Source organism: Chelon labrosus, assembly GCF_963514085.1.
Source record: "Chelon labrosus genome assembly, chromosome: 10".
In the NCBI taxonomy this organism is placed as follows: Eukaryota; Metazoa; Chordata; class Actinopteri; order Mugiliformes; family Mugilidae; genus Chelon; species Chelon labrosus.
In genome coordinates this window covers 30,523,820-30,539,816 of record NC_140360.1, presented here as the reverse complement: position 1 = coordinate 30,539,816, position 15,997 = coordinate 30,523,820, and the positions used below count along the sequence as shown (strand labels likewise).

The window sequence follows — 15,997 nt, the reverse complement described above, 5'->3', positions numbered from 1 at the left end:
CCAACCTCGGGTTGAAGCTCTGTGGAACGCGGTTGTAAATGAACATCAACCATTCCCGCTGACAGTTGAGTTCTTGGGGAAGTCTGTGTAGAGTCTTGACCTGCCCCAAACATCCTGGAACATTACACGCATAGTCCGACATACCGTATCCCTCTTGACAGAAACTGCGGTTAGCTGTCGCTGGGGCTAGCTAGCTAACGTCTCCGCCCTTACAGTGGGCTGGAACATGCAAATGAGAGAGGGTGTATCCAAAAGGGCTGGGCGCCTATTACGTGTTATCGGAGCTCTGTTCAGATTTGCCCATTTCAACACGGCCGTTTTTAATTTTTAATTTGCATACGAAAGCAGGCTGGAGAAGGCGGTGAAGTTTTTGGTGTGGTCCTTAGACACCACTCGGAGCCTAAATTCAACAGGAACAACGTAAATGTGGTTTTGCATTCTAGGACTCCTTTAAGGTTAAAATCATCATTTGAACAGTGCTTTAAAAGTGTCTTCAATTTATTTGGGTGCTTTAAATATGGGGTTTCTTTTCCACTTATTTTCAAGATTAATTTCTAGTAGTTTAAAATGAAGTATTTGATCTTGGGTTATGTTGGTTTATTATGGTTTCTTGGGGTACATTTTTCTTGACCTTTTTGTGTTTAAGGATTTTCACCTGCTTTTGACCACGACAACTTTCAAAATAAAAGAAAGAAAAGAAAGAAATTGATTCCTGGTCATTGAGTGAATTCCAGTCCAAATCTTCAGAGGCAAGCTGGGGGAAACTGCGGGGTTGAACCTCACTTGACGCGCACAACACACAAGAGGTAAGGAACGGCAGAAATGGAAATTTCTGTTTTTACCTCATCACCGCCACAGAATCTGCCATAAAGAACAATAAACTCACTAACACAGAAGCCAAACTACTTAGACTGAAGGTAACGGCAGCCCTCGCCAGTGCAAAAACGCCACCTTCCAATATCAACACCCAGGAAAGGAAGGCTCTAGGGTCACTGCAAAGAGACCAGGACATCACCATCCTGCCAGCCGACAAGGGAAGGTGCACCGTGGTGTTGAACACAGCGGATGTCCATTAATGGAAATTAGCTGCATCGGTTTCTGGTTGTTAACACAACAAGCAAGTTTCAGTAGGAGTTCCTATTTAAACCTCAAACTTCCCACCAGTCCCCTAGAACTGAAGAAGCTACGCGGATGAGTGGGGAAACGTCTTCTCAAAACTCTACAAGACCTTTTTTGTATCTCTCACATTGGCTAATGTTAATGTTCATGAATCCACCTTGAGAAGAAAACTGAACAATAGGGGTGTGCTGATACATTGATTATTAGATTCATCGCAATGCGACATATTCGATTCATAAATGTTCAAAAACGATTATTAATAATAACCAATAGTGTAAAACCCGGATCTTTCGAAGGATTGGGATCATTCTGAGCCACTCACTGATACGAGCCGAGATGAGAATGGCGCCCACTCGCTCTGCAGAGAAACAAAACTTATCCCTGCTCTCGGTTAAGCAGTGATCCACGAGTAGCGGTTATGAGTCGGTTAAGTTTATTTTCTCAGCTGCCCGAGTGAGTGAGTGGCTGCTGACTCTCGGTTAAGCAGGGATGCACGAGTCTCGATTAAGCAGGGATCCACGAGTAGCGGTTATTAGTCAGTTAAGTTTTGTTTCTCAGTGAATTGTGCGTAAGTGAATGAGTGGCTGAGTGCCTTAGTTTGGTCAAGTACATTTTGTTTCTCTGCTGAGTGAGATGTAAGATGTTTGAATGGTGTAGTTTATTGATTATATATCAATCAAATGTGGTAGGACTCAACTGTGTTGGTTAAATAGACGTCTAGATCCATGATTCTTAAGTTGTCTTTGATGGCCGGTTATATGAACCGGATCGGATTTTTTTTTTTTTCCACCGCTAATAATAACTAAATGACAGGAACACAAGTCGGAATAAGCTAATTGGGTTTTTTTGTAATAGACCTGCTAGTACAGAAATCTGTGAAAACCTCTAAGGATTTTGGTTAAAAGAAGTCTTATTTCTAAAGGCATTTGTTTTCATGAAAATGTGGAATTCTTTCCACCGAAGTAAATTTTTTGTACTGTTAATAGATAATTCTATATTTTGAAAAGTATTGCTTTTGATACAGCAAATGTTTTGCACTTAAGGAAACTTTAGCACTTTAGGCCGCTTCTAAAGGCACACTATTTTCCTGTTGGTTCCAAGGTGGAATATGTTGGATCATTTGGTGGTTTTACCTAAATAAAAGATACAGGATATACATTTATTTGGTTACTTTAATTAATGGATACAGACAAATACCTTGAAGTAGCCACAGAGTGAGAAAAATAGAAATCCTGAATGGGGAAAAAAGGTGCATCAAAAATCACGATAATCGTTGAATAATCGAATCGTAGCACCTTGAGTTGTAATCGAATCAAATCGTGAGGTGTCTTATGGCATACGGCCAATTAGAATAAATGCAAAAAAAAAAAAAAAAAAAAGGCAACTGGACTTTTTTTTTTAAAAAAGACGTTTCGCCACTCATCTGAGTAGCTTCTTCAGTTCTAGGAGAGTGGTGGGAAGTTTGAGGTTTAAGCAGTAAACTTCTAATGAAACTTGCTTGTTTGTGTAAACAACCCGAAACCGGTGCAGCTAATTTCCATTAACGCTTAACGTCCCTTGCCAGAGGCTCCAGTCTCAAAGTGTGAATAGAGTTGAAACTTCTTGGGGACAGAAGTTAAAACCGTATTATGAATAGATGGCAGATTAAATCTCAGTCTACCTTCTCTGTGTAGAGAAGATTTTTCCAGTCTGACAAAGATGGCTTCCTTTACTCCTCTTTCAAACCATTGGTCTTCTCTGGCTAAGATTTTGACGTTGTTATCTTCAAAGGAGTGTCCTTTGTCCCTCAAGTGTAAGTGGACTGTTGAATCGTTTCCGGATGAGCTGGCACTCCTGTGTTGGTACATGTGTTTGTGGATGGGTTGTTTGGTTTCCCCAATATACAAGTCTGTACACTCCTTACTGCAATGAACAGCATACACCACATTACTGTGTTTCTGCCGGGGAGTTTTGTCTTTAGGGTGAACCAATGTATTTCCTGATTTGAAATAAACTGGAATGAGATGTTTTCTGAAAATTCTCCAGACACCCCAGCCACGTAGGGGATGACCATGCTCTTCCTTTTGTGGTTCTCCTCCTCTCTGTCCTTTTTGGGATATATTTTTGAGCCTTTAACAAAGGCCCAGTTGGGATATCCACGTGTCTTGAGTGTTTGTTTGATGTGTTTCTGCTCTTTCTCCTTGCCATCCAATCCTGCTCAGTGCTGAAGAGTTCTGATAACTCCTGGTTTGTGTTCCAGGGGGTGGTGGGAATGAAATAATAAATGCTGATCAGTGTGGGTGGGTTTTCTATACACTTCAATGTTGAGACTTCGGCCTTCTTCCACGTGCACCAGACAGTCCAGAAAGGCCAAACTATCTCCGCTGATGTCCTCCCGAGTGAACTTGATGTTGCTGTCCAATGCACTGATGTGCTGTGTGAAAGATTCCACCTCCTGTGTCTTGATTTTGACCCAAGTGTCGTCCACATACCTGAACCAGTGGGTGGGAGTGGTTCCTGCGAAGGAGTTCAGGGCTCTGGTCTTTACCTCCTCCATGTAGAGCAGGGATGGGCAACCTAAATGATGGAGGGGGCCACAATTTTTCATCGACACTACCAGAGGGCCACATAGGGCCGCGCACTTAACCAGATATGATAAAACTGCCATTTTAAATATGTTTGTGTGTGTATATTTAGAATATATTTATATATACTATATATTTATAATTACTTATAATGCCGCAACATGTTGTAGCCGCAACTTAAATTGAAATCTTTCATGGGAGATAGTGTCCCTAAGCAGACTAAGCACATAGGTTTGCCTTTACATTCTGTGAACAGATACTCTTCTTTCACCTGAAAGACACAATTTTCTCGATGAAGTTTTCTCTCTCCTCCGCTCTTAGCCACGGCGCAACATTTCTTCTTCACTGGTAGAGAAAGCCCGGTGGAAGCGTGTGCAAGGCGGCGTCTGCATTACAGGCGCCATCTAGTGGCCAACCCGTGTCATTACAACTGATTAAGTGCCGCACAGGATACAGATTTATAATTTTCAAAAATTAATCTAAGGGACACGTCGAGTGAAGTCGCGTCCCGCCAGTTGCCCATCCCTGATGTAGAGGTTGGCCAGGTCAGTGACACTGATGACCCCATCACACAGCCGTACTTTTGCCTGTACAATCCGTTGTGGTCATCAGGCACAGATCGAGCAACACGCAGACTTGGTCTGGGGTGAGAGTAGTTCTACCGGCCATGGTGTCATCCTTTCGTAGTCTTTCCCGTACTACTTGTGTGGCTTCTCTGATGGGGATACACATGAAAAGGGAGGTTACATCATAGGATACAATGGTTTCCTCTGGACCCAGTATAATGTTACTGTCTTTGCTGACAAAGTCCCTGGAGTTTTCAATGTGGTGAGGAGTGTTGCCTACCAACGGAGACAGGATGGTTGCCGGATGTCTAGCAATGTTATAAGTGACTGAGTTTATGCTGCTGACAATGGGTCTGAGAGGGTTCTCCTTTCTTGTGTATTTTAGGTAGTCCGTAAATACACAGGGTGGTTTCCCCCAGGTATAACTGGTATTAAAGGAGTCTGTCGATTGACTTCTCCTATTCCAACTGTTGTAGGTAGTTTATTATTTTGGTTTTGTAGGTGCTGGTTGGGTCTCGTCTCAGTGTCTCATACATGTATGTACCCTTGTCGCTGAGAAGGTTGTTCATTGTAGTGTGGTAATCCGCTGTGTTCAACACCACGGTGCATCTTCCCTTGTCGACTGGCAGGATGGTGATGTCTTGGTCTCTTTGCAGTAACCCTAGAGCCTTCCTATCCTGGGTGGTGATGTTGGAAGCTGGCGTTTTTACACTGACGAGGGCTGCTTTACCTTCTTTATGGCAGATTCTGTGGCGGTAATGAGGTCCACCACTGGAATTTGCTCTGGTGGAATGGCAAAGTTCAGTCCTCTGGCTAAGACATTTCTCTGGCTGAGTGAGCTCTCCGTCTGACAGGTTTTGGACCCACTTCTCCTGGATGTCCAGCTGTGTGGTGTGGTCACCCTTCCTCCTCCATGTCAATTCCTCAGATTTGTGTTGGTTGTTGTGTTGTGCTTGTAAAAACAGAAATCTCCGTTTCTGTCCTTCCTTACATCTTGTGTGTTGTGCGCTTTTGGCCCTCTCCACAAATTTGGAAACGTCCTCCAGAATGTCCTCAGGCAACTGTGCTCAACTGTTTCCAATTTGAGAGCATTGATGGTGAAATGAACTTGCCTCACTCTCTCGTTGAGCAGCTGGGTTTGAGCTTTCTGGAGAATCTGTTCCCCTTTCTGGCCTTTCACTGTGGAGCCTAGATGTAGGCTGGTGGGAATAATCTTGTGTTGTCTGCATCTCAGGTTAAAATGAAGTTGTTTCCTGTAGTCTGCAAGTTTCTTTGAGGTCCTCGCATACTCTGTGAAGGTTCTCAGTCATCCAGGTCATGGTAAATCCAAAAAAAAAGCATGGTAAATACAGGTAAGTACCTTAAGCCCAAGTTATGCTTCCGCGTTGACACAGCGCGAGGGGGCGTACGGACCTATTACGTCCTTGCGGACCCCCGTACGTCCTACGCAAGGGCCAGACGTGCACCTCCCAAAAATCCTCGACGCACGTCGAGGCGACGCAACAGCAACGCAGCAGCAACGCAGCAGCAACGCAGCAGCAACGCAGCAGCAACGCAGCGGCATTGGTCCGCTAACTACATCCGCTGGAGACCGCTTTTCCGGTTTCCACTCATAAACACCGCCATTTTTAAAAAGTCTTCAGTTTGGTTGGTCTTTGAGAATGGACAACATGGAAGAGCGTCTGGCGGAGGAGGTTCACTGTGACTACGACAAAAGCCGGAAGGTAAATAACTATACGAGGCGAGATACGTCACAAGAGTCTCGGTCGGTCGGTCACAAAAAATCATAGCGCCCTCTACCGGTGTGGCATTGAATTGCATTTCGACACGTAAGAACCATCGGTCTCACGACTGCGTCCAAGCAACTGCGTGGCCATTGCGTGACCATTGCGTGATCACTACGCGGAAGCATAATCCAGGCATAACTGTTAATGGAAATTAGCTGCACCGATTTCGGGTTGTTTACACAAACAAGCAAGTTTCAGTAGACATTTCCTACTTAAACCTCAAACTTCTCACCAGTCCCCTAGAACTGAAGAAGCTACTCAGATAAGTGGTGAAACATTTTCTGACCTGGATGACTGAGAACCTCCACAGACAACTAGAATAAACGTTTAATTTATTTTAGAAAAAATGTCCCATGGACAAGATTTCAGAATAATTGTTCGTGCTCTGAAAAGGGAGCTGTATATATCTGGTTTTACTGACCTGCCAAAACGTATTTCAAAAATATTGTACAAGTAAACAAAAAAACAGTATGGAACTTATTACAAATTGCCATTTTGTAGCTCACCTTGACATAGTTACTGTCCTGACGCATTACTTCCTGGTTGACACATAGCTGCTCTCTCGACCCCAGCACACACACCTTTGGCCTGAATTAATGGAGACTGGCATTAGGGTTACATACCAGAGCTGAACTAAACTAAGATCACCAGAAAAGGGTATTGCCTCTAGAAAGGTGCCCTGAGAAAACCTGTTAAGGCTTAAAAAGTCCATCATAGTATGCCCAGAGGGATGACTGTTTAGTGTCACTATTGCTGACGGGGCAAACAAAACTGAAGTAGTGAAAATAAAGTAAAATATTTTAAGTTATAAAAACCTGATAAAAAGAGAAACACAATTCACATCAATTTTCATGATTAATAAAATACCTAATACCTATTTTTTTATATATTTTTTTTAAAATTTACATTTATTTATTTATTTATTACCTGTATGAAGTGGTCTTTAACTCATTCATAACCTGTGCAAGCTGAGAGTGTGTCCTGGATGCGTATATGATCTTGGGGACATCTGTGTAGTAGGCTGGAGAACAATAAGAACAGACAAACATTACCAGTGCTCAGATTCATCAGCCACCGATTGTTGGCAGTGATCTCTGTATTGTCAGACTGGTGAAACTGTGGTTTGGACTGGTTGTCACAGCCACCTATTCATTAGGTCAATACATAACAATACATGAATTAAACTCAAAACATCAACAGATTTTAACAATCCTGAAAGCAGACAAAGAGAACACAATCAAACAAATTAAATGGAAATAATATATATGTGTATTCATTTATTCATTCAGGAAAATGAACCAACATTACATATTGTGTGAACCGTTCTTTTCAGGATCCCCCTCATGCAAGAATACATTACAATAAAACATTAACTGCTGAACAGTCTACAGTGGCTAGGAGAAACTTTAGCCCATTACTCAGTACAGAACCACTTCAGTTCTGAGATGTAGATGGAATTCCTTAAATTCCTTAAGGTCAGGACTTTGACTTGGCCAAACATTCTTCTTTAACCATTCTTTTGTAGAATGACTTGTGTGCTTGGTGTCAATGTCTTGCTACATGACCCAGCTTCTCTTAAGATTCAGCTCATGGACAGATGTCCTAAAAACTTCGAATTTGCTGGTATAATTCAGAAGTCATTGATTTTATCAAGTTGGGCAAGTTTGGCAAGTTGTCTTGGCTCAGACGTAACAAATAAGGCCTAAACAAGGACACCAGCACCCACATGTTTCACAGACAGGATGAGGTTCTGATGCTGAAATTCAGTGTTGTGACACCAAAGTAGAATTGCTTGGTTTAAATTTTATATAGGTGTCATGTTTGGAGATTAAACATGTCCACAAAACATTTTCCCTAATAGTCTTCTGGCTTGTCCACATGATGTTTAGCCAACTGCAGATGGGAAAAATTTTGTTTTTGGAAAACTGTGGCTTCGTCCCTGCCACCCATGCATACCATGGTTGTTCAGTGTTCTCTTGATGGTTGATTCATAAACATTTACATTAGCCAATGCGATAGCCAATAAGCAAATCTTTTTCCAAGGTCCTCAGAAAGGTTCTTTGTCTATACTATCATACAGTTGTGTTCAAAATAATAGCAGTGTTTTTTAAAACCTGAGTAAAGCTCAAAATCCTTATAATATTTTTTTTATTTTCATTCATTGGGAACACTGCACATTATATTTTACATCAAAACTTGAAGAAAAAAGTATCAATATTTTAATTACTTTACAGAAAATGAAGGAAAAAATTATGCAGTGTTCCACAATTCCTCTGCATTTCTTGGTTTTGCCTCAGAAACAGCATTTTTGATGTCACCCCACAAGTTTTCTATTGGATTAAGGTCCGGGGATTGGACTGGCAACTCCATAACCTTAATTTTGTTGGTCTAGAACCAAGATGCTGCTCGCTTACTGGTGTGTTCGGGGTCGTTGTCATGTTGAAACACCCATTTCAAGGGCATTTCCTCTTCAGCATAAGGCAGCATGACCTCTTCAAGTATTTTGATATAAGCAAATTGATCCATGATCCCTGGTATGCGATAAATAGGCCCGACACCATAGTAATACCCCCATATCATGATGCTTGCACCACCATGCTTCACGGTGTGGGGGTAGTCTGACAAACTGTCTGCGGCCCTTGGACAGAAAAAGAACAATCTTACTTTCATCAGTCCACAAAATGTTTCTCCATTTCTCTTTAGGCCAGTCGATATGTTCTTTGGCAAATTGTATCCTCTTCAGCACGTCTTTTTTTTTTTTTTTTTTAACAGTGGGACTTTGCGGGGGCTTCTTGCCGATAGATTAGCCTCACACAAGCGTCTTCTAATTGTCACAGTACTCACAGGTAACTTCAGACCGTCTCTGATCTCCCTGGAGCTGATCATTGGCTGAGTCTTTGCCATTCTGGCTATTGTTCGATCCATTCGAATGGTAGTCTTCCGTTTTCTTCCACGTCTCTCTGGTTTGGCTTTACATTTTAAAGCATTGGAGATCATTTTAGCTGAGCAACCTATCATTTTCTGCACTTCTTTATATGTTTCCCCCTCTCCAATCAACGTTTTAATTAAAGCACGCTGTTCTTCTGAACAATGTCTGGCACGACCCATCTTTCTCAGGTTTTCAGAGAGAACTGCATGTACAACATGTGCTGGCTTCATCCTTAAATAGGGGCCACATGAATGACACCTGTTTCTTCACATAATGACTGATTGAACTCCACACTGCTATAATTTTGAACACTCCCCTTTCACTTAATTATTCAATTACACAGACTCAGGAGCATTCATATCATGAATGTTGGGTTTGTTGGTTTCTCTGACTCTACTACACCTACTGGTAAATTATTTGCCATGTAATAATATGATTTATACCAAAAACACTGATTGATATGGTTAGTCATGTTGGACTGCTATTATTTTGAACACAACTGTATACTTCCACAACCGTGTTGATTATCAGACTGCGACAAAGCTCTTAATTAGGGGTCCACGCAATGGTGTTGCAGGATCCCTGTTGATTTTGTTGTAACTTTTAGTCTTCTTATTCGCCTTATTATTCTGCTTAGCTAAAAGTGTCTCCCCAGGACAAACTGTCGCTCAGGGCAAAAGGCATCAAATCTGGCAACTTGGTGAAAGTCCTAGCATTTCACTTTACCAAGTTGTCAATACACATGCCTTATTATTATTAGGCATGTGTATTGACACCAGTGTAAGCCAATTTACATTTTGGCTCATATCTTGAGAACTGTGTGCCCTTGAAACAAAATTATTTCTCCCTCTGATTCCTTATATAGCCCTGGTTCTAATGGAGGCCACGCCCATTTTCACCTGCCACTGTTTTTCTGCCAGTTTGAAAAAAACTGCACTTCAAAGCAAAATAAACTCCTGCCAGCCCCTTCATTCAATTCTCACCAAACTTGGCATGTATCATTTATGGACAAAGATAATGAAAAGGTTTCAAAAGAACTTTAGCAGGATTATTGATTACAAAGTTAATGGCTAATTAATTTTTACGGCGTGGCACAATATAACTCCAAACTTAATATTTTGTCAAGTATATACCCAAACTTAATCTAACTACATATAATAACATGATTCTATACAAGCACCCCAACTTTTGTGACCCTTGATCTCTAGGGGGCTCTACAAAAGCAACATTTCAATATCTCCAAAACTGCAATAGCTAACTTAATGAAATTGGGCATACACAATCTGTAAAATACAGATAATGGCCCAAAAGTGTATGTGCAGGATGTTGTAATGACGCGAGCAAAAGCTGCAGCCACTACGGGCTTGCCTAGCGATTAGCAAAATGTGTTATACTGACAATTCAAAGGGGGGTGCATCTGCAAAGAATTTTTCCACGTCGGGTTCAATTTATCATCTGAAATCCAAACATCCCGATCGCTATGCTGAATATAAGAGGGATGGTGCCAAGGCAAGGCAAAGGGTATAACACAAAAGATTATGGAAGTCATTGCCTTAGATTAGCGGTTCCCAAACTTTTTTGGCCGCGCACCCCTTTTCTACTTTCAGACGCGTTAAATAAAAATTGCAGCAACTTTAAATTACCTTGGAGGTAACACAACCCCATCATCATAATCACGATTATTAAAGATGATTATTTATTGATTTGAGAACAAGCATTTATTGAACTTTTAACTCTGGTATTTCTTTGGAAGTATTCACCCAATCCTTATGAAACTAAGCAACCGTCATTATAATATGCTTGCGTACAATCATGCCAAGTTTCGTGAAATTCGGGCTGTAGGGGGTGCTACAATGAATACATGTTTATATCTCACAAACCACCAGAGTAAACGCATACAAGCCCACCACATTTCGTTGCCTCAGACCCACCTGACTCTCATTCACTTGTCAGACTCTTTGCCTCCTTTCTGGCCATGTCCGACCAGCTTATGCCTCTGAATCCTGCTCGGGGATAACCTCACCACGACATGGACCCCTTTATGATCGCTTGTAATCATCTATTTATTTTTTTATTTTTTAATAAATGGGGCACTGAACGACAGCCAAGTCTCACTACATAGATTGGAAACACTTCTGGACAGATTGTCTCACATTTGGCCTTGAAATATTCTGTAATCTACTTTCACCTTACAAATACATAATGGCTCATTTTCTTAAATGAACACATACACAAGTATATTATTTTAGTTTCAGTTTTTAGTATTTGTGTAAATGGTTTGTTACCATCAGTAACAGCCGTGCCCCATGTGAGTGGTGTATTTTGGAACATCTCCTCCCCGCCAAGTCTGTCTGCTATCTTGCGGGCAGAGATCGTATTCTTGAAGTGTTCCCTCCAGGCAAGGGTGGCACATAACAGGCACAGGGTTTTACCAGTACCAGTGGGACTCTCCAGAACTCCATTCACCTTCTGTAACACACAGGTAGAAAAGGAACATTGATCCAATCTTTTTGAGAGTTTCTGTACCATAACTGTAACTATATTGAAAAATATTAGACAGCCAGAAGAACTATTTTTGCTACCTTGCTGATGCCACCACAATAACATTCCTATTATTTTTATAAACTCAGCTGCTGAGAGCCGTGTTTAATGATACCCACTCACATTCCAGGAAAAGAGCACAGGTGTCCTGCCGGCCCACTTAAGACTATGCTGCACTATGCCAAGTGAAAGTGATATCCTTGGATCCCAGAACTCCATTCACCAGGTTACGGCATCTAGGTGCCGCAGTAGCCAATGCCAGTTCAAGCCATTCATGCTTGTGGGCTGGTGTGGTTTGCTCTGTAAAAACACCACCCAAACACTAGTCTGCACATGTGTGGGTTCTTTTATTTGCCTCAAATTTCTTTTATTTTTCTGCTAATTCGTTATTTTCTGTAACGGAGGGTTACACACAAGGGGCATGACCATTGTTTACATACGCGACCAGCTGTTAGCGCTGTGTAAACCTGTACTGCCGCCTGCCCACCTGGCTCCTGTGCCCAAGAAGTCGTCTCCATCTGGCCTCAGTGATTACCATCCAGTAGCCCTTACATTCCATGATGAAGGTGCTAGAGAGGTTGGTTTCTCAAGGGTATTTAACATTTTAATTGGAATGTCAAGAACACAAAAAACAACTGTTTGTTAAATGTATGTAGCATTTCTCGAAATGCTGGCTTTTCAATTGTATTGCAATTTAGCGAACTACACTCTTTGTGAGCGCACACCATTTTGCGCTGTTTTGTTTATATTTATGTTGTCGACCAAACGCCTCAGTGAGTGTTGACTGTGGGGTAGAGCCCGACCGATATATCGGCCGGCCGATATTATCGGCCGATATTAGGCATTTTCAAAACTATCAGTATCAGCATTTATAATGGCCGATAAATGAATATTTCAAAAATAAAATAAAAACGAAACACCCTTCAACCATGTCATGAGTGTTGGCGTTGTATAGTTTAGTTTGTCCACCAGAGGGCACTCTACACCGTCCCTGTTGGCAACACTCGCACATAACTCGTGCTGATCCAGCCAGAGTCGGGCAGAGACTCTTATCCGCGAGTAAGATCATCGGTGAAGTGTGTTCATGGTGAGTTGGTCACGAGACATACATTGCTTGAATAACAATTAAAAGAACATCCCCATCAGTTCTCTTAACTCAAATAAGCATGACAAAATTCGTGACTATCATGTCCAGTTTTGCTGCTGTTAAATAAGCTGAGAGTGAAGCGGAATTAGCTAATTACATTACGTTGTTACAGTGTAGTTGACTGACTGTCCTTTTAACTTTTGACAATGTGACTGAAGTATTTCTTTAATAGCGTGACAGTTAGAGCAATGAGACGTATCATCTCTCCTTGGCCTGTTATATTGAAAATGTATGTTTTACAATTTGCAGTATGACGTTATCCATTGCTAAATTATGGCTCATCATAGACTAGCTAACCACAAAGCTAGCTAATGCCACTATCAGTGGAAGACTGCTAACGTTAACATTAATGAGCTTGGAAACCACAACGAACTTATTCTGCTTAAATAAAGTACTGTAATGATTACTGTATAACTAGCATATCTCTAATTACAGTCCCTGCATTGTAAAATGTACGTTAGACTTGCGAGGAGTGAACATTTAGACATAGAGAAAAAGTATCAAACGTAGCTTGTGCATAAAAGTTAGCTTTTCTTTTACACGTGTGTGAAATCCAATGACGCCGAGTGTGCGTTGCAGACTGTCGTTCAGCCGCAGCATTAACGAGTCACATAATGGATTTAGATCGCTAAATAGTAGGTTTTAGAAGGCAGGCAGCAACTGATGATTGAAAATGGTTTGATGTAGCTTGATGGAAAGAATTTAAAAAGTGCAGGTAAAGGGATGCATTATCATATTATTTTAGTTAAAACTCATAAATAACTACAAATAACTAATGTTAGGGAAATCAGTTAATGTTTTGTTGGGCAAGTACATCGCCCTCATGCTGGCTAGGCGGGGAGCCGCCCACAACAGGAGGTCCCGGGTCACCTGCAACAGCCGTGCTGACCTGGTTCCCCCCTGGTGGTTTATGTGAGAGACGGCTGAGACATTGTCCGTCCGTACTAGCACATGCCTCGCTCTCAGGAACGGAAGAAAAGACTGCAGTGCCATGTGCACTGCCCGAAGCTCCAGCACGTTGATGTGCTCCGAGCGGTCCTGTGCAGGCCACAGCCCGCGAGCTGTCCGGTTCTGCCACACAGCACCCCACCCTGAGAGGGAGGCGTCCGTTGTGACAGTCTCCCGACGGGATGCAATAGAGCCCATGGGCATGCCCCGAAGGAGAAATGACCTCTCCCTCCATGGAGCCAGAGCAAGGAGGCAACGCCTTGACACCTTGAGTTTCCTGTGCCGGTGCCACTTGGTGTCCAAGTGGAAGCTGTTCAGCCACCTCTGAAGGGGACGCAGCGACAGCAACCCTAAGGGGACCACAGTGGCAGCAGCCGTCAGCTTGCCTAAGAGGCGCAAATACAGGACATAGCGCAAACAGCGGCCCTCCCGAAAGAGGAGAAGGAGGCGGAGGATGTCGTCCACGCGCCGGGGAGATGGACAGGCCTTCATGGCAACGGCATCCAGAGTCATCCCCAGAAAGAGTGTACTCTGTGAGGGGACCAGGCAGCTCTTTAGAAAATTCACTCTGAGACCGAGCTGGGTCACATGTGACAGGAGAATCGCCGTGTCCCGGGTCACTTGAGACCGGGATGGCGCGCAAATCATCCAGTCGTCCAGATACGGCAGAATCTTCATGCCCCGCGACTGCAGGTTTGAGAGGGCTGCCGCCACACACCTGGTGAACACCCGTGGAGAAAGGGAGAGGCCGAACGGGAGCACCCTGAACTGGGAAATGGCGGCCCTGGAAGGCAAACCGCAGAAATTGTCTGTGGTGTGGTGCTATGGGGACATGAAAGTATGCATCCTTCAGGTCTACCGAAGTAAATCACTCCCCCCTGGCAACGGTACGCAGGACCTCTGCAGTGCCGAGCATGTGAAATCGCAAGACCTTGAGGAACCTGTTGAGTCCCCTCAAGTCGAGGACAGGGCGGAGTCCGCCGCCTTTCTTTTCGACAAGAAAGTAAGTCGAATAGAACCCCCCGGGTGACGACAGGGGGTCTACCGGCTCGATGGCACCCTTGTCCAGGAGGGCGGACAACTCCTGGTTGAGGGCATGGGCTTTTGCCGGGTCGTGTATGATGGTCATCTTGACCCAGCCGAAGGCTGGGGGCCGGCGTCGGAACTGAAGTTTGTACCCGTGGGTTAAGGTGGAAATCACCCACGGGTCCGTGGTGGAAGCAGCCCAGTAGCTGAGCTGCTGCTGGGAAAAACAGCCGACGACCGGCCCCAGGCTCTCAGCGCCTGGTCCCCCGGCCTCTAGAGGCCCTGGGGGGACGACAGGCTGCATCGAAAGCCTGAGGTTGTCTAGAGGGCAGTCGTTCAGGGGCTCGAAAGCCCTGAGCCCCTCGTTGAACAGGCTGTTGAGCCGGTCGCTGAGACCTAAGGTGGCCACTGGGGAAAGTCGAAGAACCCCCCGGCCTGCCGGGAGGAGGCATACTCCTGTGAAGCCCAGAGAGCTGCTGTCGAGTCTGTCTGGCCTGGACTGTGCGCTCAAGCGCCTCTAGAGCAGCCGACCCGAAAATCCCCCCCGGGTTCCACTGGGACACTGCGGAGGATTCTCCGGCACGTCTCAGTGAGAGGCGACTGCGCCAGCCACACCTGGCGGCGAGCCTGGACGAGAGTGGACATCAAGCGCCCCAGTTCTCTGGACATCAGAGCAAAAGCCTGCAGAGACGCGTCACTGAAACTGTGGACAGACGCGTCCAGCGTAGCATCCTGCAGGGATGCAGAAAGAGCCAGAATCAGATGCGACAGGGAATTGCTGATGCGTCCCATGCGTGCCGCTGCGTCATAAGCTTCAGAGAGCAGATCATCTGTAACCCGACACTGGGGGCGAGGACACCTGGCATCTGGCCTCAGAGCCTCATCAGGCGAAACAATGAGAGCCGCTATAGTCGGTTCAACCGCTGGCATGCGGGCCAAGTCAAAGTTGGCTGCGTCCTGCATGGCAGCCAGGGTCCGGCCATCAGATGTTGCATGAGAGAGGGCTCTAGTATCCCTCCAGCATGCGTGCAGCTCCCTCAGGTATTCGTCTGACGAAGGCACAGTAAAGGTGGCAGGGGCTGGGCCCCGCCTGAAAAAAGCACTGGCAGGAGCCGGCTGAGCTTGCGGAACATCCAGCTGCAGGCGGGCCAGGGCCATACGAATGATGGCACCCATAGAGCTATCCACAGACCCAGCAGCACAACTGTGGGTTGAGGAGCGGGAGCTCTCCCCAGAGCCATGCTTGGAGGTAATGTCCTGGGGAACCACGTCCGCCCCACAGTCAGCGAACTCAGTGGCTGATGCCGCCACGGAGAGCGCATCATCCTCCGGATCGAACACGGCCGCAGGAGGAGCAGGAGCACCAACAT

The 15,997-nt window shown here is 44.4% G+C and overlaps 1 protein-coding gene across 6 annotated transcripts in view; it reads right to left on the bottom strand.

The window, feature by feature from the left end:
* Positions 1-15,997, bottom strand: part of rtel1 (regulator of telomere elongation helicase 1) — a 136,165-nt gene that overhangs the window by 84,622 nt on the left and 35,546 nt on the right. For all 6 annotated transcript variants that reach the window (XM_084553871.1, XM_084553874.1, XM_084553872.1 and 3 more), the window contains 3 exons: positions 11,251-11,434; positions 6,964-7,057; positions 6,543-6,624 (listed from right to left, as the gene is read on the bottom strand). In XM_084553871.1, the coding sequence (XP_084409997.1) occupies positions 6,543-6,624; positions 6,964-7,057; positions 11,251-11,434 (360 nt within the window). The remainder of the gene's footprint in view (positions 1-6,542; positions 6,625-6,963; positions 7,058-11,250; positions 11,435-15,997) is intronic.